Source organism: Marmota marmota, unplaced genomic scaffold, assembly GCF_001458135.2.
Source record: "Marmota marmota marmota unplaced genomic scaffold, marMar, whole genome shotgun sequence".
NCBI classification, from domain to species: Eukaryota; Metazoa; Chordata; class Mammalia; order Rodentia; family Sciuridae; genus Marmota; species Marmota marmota.
Window position 1 is genome coordinate 31,406,460 of NW_026000249.1, and position 10,906 is coordinate 31,417,365.

At 35.4% G+C, this 10,906-nt stretch overlaps 1 protein-coding gene across 1 annotated transcript in view; it reads right to left on the minus strand.

Annotated features, from left to right (window-relative positions):
- Efhc2 (EF-hand domain containing 2) overlaps positions 1 to 10,906 on the minus strand; it is a 206,743-nt gene that overhangs the window by 109,742 nt on the left and 86,095 nt on the right. Inside the window, exon 2 of the mRNA XM_048796279.1 lies at positions 1,812 to 1,962. Within this exon, the coding sequence (XP_048652236.1) occupies positions 1,812 to 1,962 (151 nt within the window). The remainder of the gene's footprint in view (positions 1 to 1,811; positions 1,963 to 10,906) is intronic.

The following is a 10,906-nucleotide window of genomic DNA, read 5'->3' on the forward strand; positions in this document are numbered from 1 at the left end:
TATTGTGGGGTGGGGGGGTGGGGTTCTGCTGCTGGGAATGGAATCCAGGGCCTTGCCTATATTAGGCAAGTGTTCAACCACTGAGCTACATCCCCAGCCCTTGTTGTGCATTTTAAATTATGTAATCTATTGTATGATTCATGCATTTTAATTTCACCCACAATTTTAATTTCTGATCTGTGGCCTCTGGGGGAGCATGTATGCATGCTTTTTAGAGGCCACCGTTGCATCAAGATAATATCCTAGGCAACACCATGGCTGGATACCACATAGAGGACATGGTAGAAGATGCAGAAATGGAGGCAGGGAGACCACGGTTGGCAGTTATTCCATCCTCCAATCAAGAGATGAGAGTAGCTCGGATTAGAATGGTAGTAAATAGGCCCAAAAGATATGGATAAGTTCAGAATACATTTTGCTAGGAGAATGAAGAACAGGAATGGTAGGTAAGTATGAACAAATGGAGAAAGTAAAAGAAGTAGAGATTGTAGTAAGAGAAAATAATTCAGAGTCTGAGATAATGGAGATGGGACTATTCCAAAAGACAAAGAAATGACACTGCACCCAAGGACTGTAGTTGTTCAAGGAACAAAGACCCTGGAAGAATATTTACATTAATGATCCAACCAACAAAGAACATTTACATCAATGATCAAACCAACACTCAACTCCCCTGCAATGCCTGGACTAAACCATCAGTGAAAAACAACACCTGACCCTTGCCCAGGGGCATCCATTTATAGCAATGAATGTGACTCTTTACTCCTCCACTCTACACCAAACCCCCACCCTTAATTCCATCCAAGGCCAACCAGGGCCATCCACTACAACTTCTGGCAGCTCTCTGCTTGTAAGTTCTTTCTCTTTCTGACCTCTAGCTTCCATCCTTGAGGATACAGAAAATGTGATCATCCTTCCTCCATATGATACTCCCTTAGATATCTAGAGACATTTATCAGACACACTTGAGTCCCCCTGTTACAGAAAAATATTGTTTTTCAGTATTCTGTCTTACACATGACAAACTTTCAGTCCTCACACCATCATGGTTAATTACTGTCCCCTGAAGGTATCCGGAATTCAACATCATCCCGAGGGATGGACCCATAGCACAACCAGAACTAATCAGTCACTTCCCTTGATATCTTCTTCCATACTCTAATAATGCAGCCTTGGATTAGTTCCTCTGGTGGTGGCCATGTCACAGAATTAAAACACAAACACACACACACACAGACACACACACACACACACACACGTATCTGTAGCTGAAGATGAGTACAGAAAAAATGGATGCTATACACAGGGTGAAGGAACAAGGACTTTCTGTTAGGGTACCATCAATGTTTTGTTAATTACCATAAATGATGTTAGTTAACAGGAAGAAGAGAGGGTAGTTTAAACAAATGACAGTAAATTCAGGAAAGAATATCAATCTAAATGTGGCAACAGAGAATAGCTTTCTCTTCTCCATTGATAATGTTGTGCAAAAAGCAATTGTGGCCGTGACAAAGAGACCAAAGGATTTGAGGACAAAGTCAAAGACACATGAGAATTTGCTCATACTGGAGCAGCACCTGAAAGGATACAATATGCCACAGAGCAGTGAGAAAAATGATTGAAGTATGTGGGGTAGAAGGCTGATTAAGTCACTATGACTAATTAAACACTAACAGCATCCTTCTATCACCATTGCCAACAAGTTAGATACCTAAGGATTAGCATGAGCTTTTTAAAAAGCTAAAAGAAAGACTGTATATAAAGGCAAGAGTTAGAAGTGAAAGAATCATAATGCTGCTTAAAATAAATACCTTGAGGCAGTCCGCTATTTTTCACCTCTGGTTCATTCACTTGAATTGTGTCATCTTCAAGGTAGAAGTAGATTTTATAGTATCTTATTCTATAGTTTTCTTGGTTTTTATCAGGCACTTCATCTTCCACATAGGCATCAAAAGATAATACCTGTTGGAATCATAATTAAAAACCATGAAAGAAATCAGCAAACTTAAAAATCAATAAAGCCCATAACCGTCAGTATTAAGAAAAGGGATGAGGAGATTTTTTTCAAGATATTCCAAACATCAGCAATGAGAATGGATATACAATCAAGGTTACAGTACATACAGATTATTTTATAATTTCATCACCATCTGGTTAGAACAAAGGAATGATATTCAAGTAATAAATCCACCAATCAGCCCTACCATAAACTTAACTAGAGTTTGTCTTTGGAATTTCACAGTGGGATTCTAAATGTATGTGTTAGACAAAATATTCTTTCTCACATGATGAATATAAGTTTTGTGATTTTTTCCCATCAAAAATAACACAAAGCTACTTTGGTTCTGGGCTAAAATTATCCTGACTCTTGCTCCTACTGACTGTTTATCCTGAGGTAATTCAAACAGGCAGATCCTAAATTCTTCCAAAGCAAGGAGACTTCACCTCACACTTTTCCAGGAGCCTCAAAGAGCCTAGTTCAATGCTGGATCCAGACTCATCTCATCTTACATTGTATGACTGGGGGCAGGTGGATTCTAATGCTCTTATGGCAAAAATCAAAAGATAGTAAAAAAATATCTGGAATACCCTGGAAAACTGTGCCTTTCTGCAAGTGAAACAGTCCTTTTCTCTCCTGTTGAAGCAGATATCTGTCTGCCTTTTCTTCAAGATCAGGTGAAAAAGTCTTTATGCTTAGATGCCATGTGGTATAAATATGTATCTTTAACCTTTGGAATCACCCCCAACAGGGCGACCTGCTCACACATTGAGGAGGACATGGAAATCAAGGACACTTGTGGGAACAGTATTATTTACACTATCATTTCAAGTTTAACCTGGAACTCTCAAGGAGTCTGTGCTCCATTTAAATATTCCCATTGTGGGGCTGGGGTCATGGCTCAGTAATAGAGTGCTTACCTAGCTTGTGTGAGGCACTGGGTTTAATTCTCAGTGCCACATAAAAATAAATAATTAAATTAAAGGTATTGTGTCCGTCTACAACTAAAAATATTTTTAAAAATATTCCCTTTGCCTCTCACTTTTGTTCAAATTTTATCATTGAAGTTGTAAAAGTTAATTATGCATATAACTCTAAGGTTATTCAACATAGACAATATGTATATTAATTTACTTTCTAGGGGCACTCAGCTATCCTAAATAAGAATAAACATTCCAGGAGTAGTTAGCAAACTTCTATCAGAAGCCCATACTTCAGAAGTAGCTAACAAAATGCCTGATCACCACAAGAAGCTTTGTTAGTCACCATGTTAGAAATGAGTTTAGTTAGTAAACTGATCATATTCAAAACACACAGATCAGTTACCAGTGTTGACCAAGCCTGTCCTTATAGGAACAGGTTCTAAGAATCTAAGGATCTGGAGAGTCCAGGGGTCCTACAACTTCATTCAAATAGTCCTATATTCAGTGGCTTTCTTGGGGAATTCATCTGGCCTGATTATAATTAGTTTAGCAAAAACCCAGTGCTATCAGGGTATCACATTTGTATTGAGAGAGAAGTTCAGGTAAGATGCTATTTGATGGGTATAGGATTTTTTTGTTCTGGGGTAATGAACATTTTGGAATTAGAGTTGATGGCTGTACAACACTGTAAATGGACTAAATGTCACTAATTGCACACTTTAATTTGGCTAATGGTTAATTTTATGTTATGTAAATTTTACCTTAATTACAAAAACAATGTTAGACATTGAATTGTGTTGGACATTTTATATTATCTGAATTATATTTGGAACACCTAAAAAGAGATCTGGGGCTTCATTGAAATTTCAGCACAGTAAGTATTCAATTTGAAACCTTTTTTTTTCTTTGTAATCAGGTAGGAAAGTGTGAAGAGAATATTCTTAGCTCTCATCCACCCCTACATATTGAATGCTACTGGTATAAATTTGTGAATGACTGAATAGGCATAGGCCAGTTGACAACAATTATCAAGTACATAATCATTAAAATATTTACCGATGAAATGATGCATAAAAAGAGAAGATATTTAAGGGGGAAATAAAGAGAGAAAGACTGGGCTTCAATATGCCCAGAAGATGAACACACTGGTATTTCATTTCCTGGTACCATGAGAATACAGGGCTGCCAAACTCCAACATGAAAGAGAGAGAACAAATCTGAGAATGATGGAGATAAAAAAGGAAGAGGGAAAGGAAATTGTAAAATGTGGCAAAGTAGAATGTGAGAGAAGACACCAAATAGATTTAAAGTGATCTCACAAAGATAAATGACCTAATTGCAATGAAACCTGCAAAGAATCCAGAAAAAGAACCTAAAATAAAAACTGTTAGAAATGAAAATTTATAGAAACATAATTACAATACAAGGTTTTATCATAATTTATAAGTCAAGCAGAGACTAGATAAGAAAGGTTCTAGAAGATATAATTGGCTGCAATTTTCGTAAAACCAGAATGTCAATGCTCTTTGGCAGGGTGTGTGATCTTCAGTTCTCCACAGGCCTCCACAGGCCTTACAGTATTTATTAGAAAAGGTTACCTGCCTGATCCCCAACGTATTTGGAATTTTGATCTTAGCCTAGAGGACATAAAATATGAAATTAGTTAGCTTTCAATAATAGGTACATGGTTTCCTCATTATAAAGGGGAAAACATTTTCACATACATATTTCTGAATTCAGAGTCTTTTTACAATTAAACCAAAAAGAAACTCAAAGCAGTCAGGAGTGCATTTTGATGGGCAAGTAGTTACAACTTAATGTATGGTACAAATTTAGCTTTGCAGAGAAAGAATTAATCATATTTTCATGTCAATCATTTGCTTTGCACTGCATATCCCAAATAGCTGGATTTTAACATTAATTTAGATTCCTGGTTTTTATTTAAAATGTTGTAAAAAGATTCTTGTCCAGTGTGGCACTAACAACAGCAAAAAATAATAACTGTGTGTAGAAAGTTTTCTGTTACAGGCTAGTCCACGCAATCATAAGGCTAAAGCAAAAGCCTAATGTCTCAGAATACATCACACAATTTTTAAAGATGGGGAGGTTGGTGTGACCAATGCATGAATGATAAAGACTATTACTCAGAAACCAAACATGTAAGTGTCAAAAACTCACAGCTGTATTTTCAGCAAAGTTGTTAGGAAAGAGGATGAAACATCAGTAACGTTAAATGAGTATTGACAATTTACAAAGAGTTCAACATCACAAATCTTGTTTAAAATGTTTACGAAGCCAAGTTCAGTGACGTAGGCCTATTCCTGTGGCTATAGTCCCAGCTGTTCATGAGGCTGAAGAAGGAGGATCTCTTGAGCCCAGGAGTTGAGACTCAAAAAAAAAAAAGAAGAAGAAGAAGAAGGAGGAGGAGGAGGAGGAGGAGGAGGAAGAGAGGAAGGGAAAAGAAACAAGGGTTGGGGAAGTAGCTCAGTGGTAGACTGCTTGTCAGAGTGCTTGCCTAGCATGCAAGAAGCCCTGGATTTGATCTCAGTACCACAATAAACAAACAAACAAACAGTTTAGGCTCTCTGTAAAAAAAAAAAAAAGGGGGCTCAGACTTAAATTATGAAGCACTCTTAGAAAAGATATGTAACAGTGAGAATAAATGCATGCTCTTCTAGGTTAGTAGATAAAAAAATTTTGTGTACATTTAATTCAGTGTTATTTATTCTTCCTGAAAAAAGCTATCATTAAATCAATGGTTTCTCTCACAACTATAAACATCTTAGAATCAAGGAAATAAATGATAATAAATTTTGTTACATATAGAAGATGGCTCCTTTATACACGGCAATGGTTGATTTATAGAAATTTACTACATCAATTCACAAAAACAAGAAATTTTAAAAAACAGAAATTAGAGAAAAGGCCCAGTGGCCCATGGCGGGACAGAGCTTCCAATCACTCCTGCAAGGTAGGCGGGCCTGTGACCCACCAGCAGAANAAAAAGAATGGTAAGACATTGTCACTAATTTACTAAGAATTTGAAAGTTATAAAAACTCTTCCATTTCAAAATTATATTTTAAAGCTTTAGGTTTTTTCTTTAATATATTCTGGACCATAATATAAGTATTTCAAATATGTGTTTTAAGAATATAAGATAAACCTCAATCCTACTTCACATCACCTACAGAATAATTTGAGATGAATCATATACTTAAAGAGGAAAACTAAAATTATAAAACAGAAAAAAAACACAGAAAATATCTTGGTGACTCTGAGGTAGCCAAAAGCTTCTTAAACAGATTACAGAAAACAAAGATTGACAATTTGGACTTGGAAATATAAACTAGTACAACCACTTTGGTAAATGGTCTGGAAGATTTTTTAAAAACAAAACATATACTTATTCTATGGTCCAACAATTCCATTCCTAGATATGTAATTAGGAGAAACAAAAATGAATAAAAGATGCCACAAAATGTACATACTGACTAATTTTATTTGTATGAAATCCTAGAACAGGAAAAAAAATCTATGGAGAAAAAATCAGAATGCTAGGTTCTTTTTTTTTTTCCTTTTGGTATTGGGAATTGAACCCAGTGGTGCTCTACCACTGATCTACATCCCCAGTCCTTTTCATTTTATGAGATGGAAGTCACTTTAAGTTGCTTAGTGCCTCACTAAGTTTCTGAGACTGGCCTAGAACTTTCAATACACCTGCCTCAGCCTCCTAAATTGGTGAGATTATATTTGTGCACAACCACATCTAGCTCAGTTGCTGCTTCTTGAATGGGAAATGTGGGCAGTGATTGGGATGGAGAGTGTTCAAATTTTGTTTGGTGATGGTGATGTTCTATGTTTTAATAGAAAGTTGGGTTGTACAGATATATGCATTTGTAAAACTCAGCAAATGTATACTTAATGTTTGTGTGTTTTATTGAAAATAAAAAAAAATAGTTGTAGATGGACACAATACCTTTATTTATTTTTATGTGGTGCTGAGGATCGAACCCAGTGTCTCACACGTGCTAGGCAAGCACTCTACCACTGAGCTACATATCAAAGGAAAAAAAACTATAAATAAGTGGCAAGCACACTGAAATATTTAGAGGGAAGTAACTATCTGTGATTTTCTTTGAAATGTACCAAAATTAAGATGAATTAATGGAAGGATGAAGGGATGTATAAATGGAGAGATGTGTGAAAAAGTAAAGGGGAAAAAAAGCTGGGCATGGTGGTACATACTTGTAATCCAAGTGATTTGGGAGGTTGAGGCAAGAGGATTGCAAGTTTAAAGCCAGCCTCAGCAACTTAGCAAGAATGAAGGTATAGTGCAGTGGTAGAGTACCCCTAGGTTCAGTCCTCAGTAACACACACACACACAGCAAATAAAGTAAGATGTAAATCTTACATGGTACAAGTAGATATATGGGTGTTCATTGTTTGATTCTTTCAATTTTTTTGACATTTAAAAATCTTCATGAATTACTGGGTAAAAATGAATGAACAAGATTTTGGGTCTAATCTCATTAGAATCTGAAAATTACAAAAATTCCTCTATCTCAACATTTAATTTTAAAGTTCCAGAATTTTATAATTACATATTATAAAACATTTGGACCCACAATGTAGAAATTCTAAGAAAATATATTAAAAATATTACTTGACTCTCATGAATAATTAGAGTAGAACATCAACTGCAACAATCCATAAAGTGCTCTATTATGATTCTGAGCCTCTTGACTTTTGCCCAGAACATTCTGCCAGCATCTGCCATTAGCTCTTTATGAAAATTGAGGAAAGAAATAAAAATGTTATTTTTGAAAAATGTTCAGAAAGCTCTTTGCCCAGGCTTTTTGGTTTTATTTGTTTGGGTTTTATTTCATTTTAATTTATTTTTGTTTGTTTGTTTGTTTGTTTCTACAATTGCTCATTGTCAAAAACAAAAACAAAAATGAGGCCCAGTCTTAAGTGTGTTGCCCCCGAGAATTTCTTTAATATATGTACATTTCTTGAAATAATTATACAAATATACATGCACATACAACCTTTAAACTTTTGGCATAAATAGGATCATATTATACTTAGTTCTGAATTTTGATTTATCTAGAAAACAGCATGAAATATAATGTGGTAACTGTCAGTGGTGTTTACCAAAATTTGATTTCCCTTTTTCTTCTGAGCACAATGTGGGGTCCTGTGACTAGTACTGGCCAGTAAACTGAGGGTATAAATGATATGTATTTCTTCCCAGGTGAGAATTTGCTGTACTTAACCCTCTGAAGTTCTCTCCTTTCTCTGGCAAAGTAACTGGCAACATTCAAGGTAGTGACTATTCTCTGAGCTTCAGTCCCTGAGTAGATACTATGAACAAAATTCCTTTGACAAACACAATGGCTACATAGATTGAGCAAGAAATAATCTTTTGTTGATTTAATTCCCTGGGATTTTGGAATTGCCTGTTACTGCAGCATTAAGTAGCCAGTCCTGACTGATACAATGAACATTTCTTCAGGTATGCATATTTGTTCACTTCAGGTTTTCTAATGGCTAAAGAATAATGATGCAGTAGACTATATCCAACTATTTCCCAACTGTCGGACATTTGATTTGTCCATTTGCTATATTTGCTATTACAAAGTTTGCTGCAGTAAATATCATGTATGTATCTGCATGCAGCCATGCTTTTGCACCCCTTTGCAACACACATGTCAATCCATTTGTCACAATTTTCCCAATAAAAAATGTTTAAAGTTCAAGTACTAAGTAAAAGTGTCTCAATACTAGATGCTGGCAATTGCCCTCCCAAATGCTGAATAATTTAAATTCCTATCAATAGAAAATGAGAGTATTACCTCACACACTCACCTGGAGTCAGTTACATTATTATCTTAAAATTGTACCGATATAATATGTATAAATAATGTTTTATTGTTGTTTCAGCTGCATCATTATTGAGCAGGTTTTCATTTAAAAACCATTTGTATTTCTTCAGTGAACTATCTATTCTTATCTTTGACTCATTTTTATATGTTGATTTTATAGGAGGATTTTTTAAGTCCTTATGTTAATCCCCCAGTTCTTATGTTGGTTGCAAATATCTTCTCTCAGTCTGTCCCTTGCTTATTTTTTGGGGGGAATACCAGAGATTGAACTCAGGGGCACATAACCACTGAGCCACATCCACAGCCCTATTTTGTATTTTATTTACAGACAGGGTCTGAATTACTTAGCAACTCACCATTGTGGAGGTTGGCGATCCTCCTGCCTTAGCCTCTGAGCTGCTCTGATTACAGGCATACACCATGGCACCTGGCTGTCCCTTATATTTTAAAGGTTGTTTATAGCATCTTTTGCTTTAGGGAAATATAAAAATTTTTCTGCAGCCAATCTTTCCCTTATGGTTTTTGGAAACTGCTCCATCAAAAATAAAAATATATAAAACATTTTCAAATTAATTGTCAACAAAATCTCTGTTAATAACCCATTCTTTATCCAGTGATTTGAAATGTTCTCCGTATCTTAAAGTCCATAAAAAGGGACCTTCATACTCAATGGGCCTACTTCTCTCCTCAACCCTGAGAAACAAAACCAAATCTAACAACAGCAATAACAAAAACCTACATTGTAATATTGATTGCAATTGTTTCAAATCTACAAATTAATTTGGACAGATTAGAATTTTTACAATATTGTCTTCCCATCCAGAGATATCATAAAGTTTTTAAATTGTATTCATTTCAATCTTACACATTTCTGTCCAATTTATTACCAGGGCTTTCCTAATTTTGTAATACAGTGAATAATATCCCCTTTTGCAATACATTTCCTAATTGGTTACTGCTGTGTATATAATTTTATTCTATTTAGCTACTTTTCCAAATACTTTTTAAGAATATAACCTTTATTTTTTATTTATTTATTTTTTTTTTAATGTGGACTGAGGATCCAACCCAGTGCCTCCTCTGTGCTAGGCAATTGCTCTACCACTGAGCTACAAACCCAGCCCCCAAATATTCTTAGTAGTTATATTTTTAAATTGGTTATTGTGAATTTTCTAGGCACACAGTCATGTTTGGTTTCTAATTTTAAAAAATCAGCCTTTAGTTCTATTCGGGGTTATTTATGCAGTGATTCCTACATGCTTATTTCCATAATACCTAGGGTAACAAAATAATAAAATTTTATGGCTAAAAGAGGGCTTTATAATGATCTAAGCCCTGGATAAAACAATAAAGATTAGAGAGACTGGGAAGAAATGCAGAGAAGTGGTTCTATTGAATGAAGACAGGTGCCACTCACCTGCAACTGATTACTGTCATGGGAAAATATAGCTCCATTTCTATTTTCCAAGAGGTACTAGATATATAAATTTTTATGTTTGAACTCCTAACTTTAAAACACTAAACAAAATAAACAACAACAACAAAAACAATTGCCAGTTTTCAATCTTTAATCTTGTATCTAATCCAACACCTTCATTTAAAGCAATTTATAGGGCTGGGGCTGGGCTCAGGGGTAGAGTGCCTGCCTGGCATGTGTGAGGCACTGGGTTCGACCCTCAGCAACTCACAAAAATAAATAAATTAAATAAAGCAATTTATACTCAGAAAGTAGCCAAGTGTAGGGAAGGGCTTTGAATCTTGTTTAGCTGCTTGGTAAGTCAAAACAGCATTTTCAATTACTAAAACTAGGTAGGTGTGTTGCTTGGTTTGGTCGCAAACAAGGAGTTTAGTCCTTAATGTCAATATACATTTGTGTTCCCTGTTTAGTTCATGTTGGTTTGATATCTCTAAAACATTCACAGCAAATGAAAATGGTCTCATTTATTTTAGTTTTTCCCAGTTTTATTAAAGTATGATTACAAAGTAAAAGTTGTGGGGCTGGGGCTGTAACTCAGTGGTAGAGCGATTGCCCAGCATGTGTGAGGCACTGGATTCGAACTCCAGCACCACGTAAAAAAAACTAAAAAAAAAAAAAAAA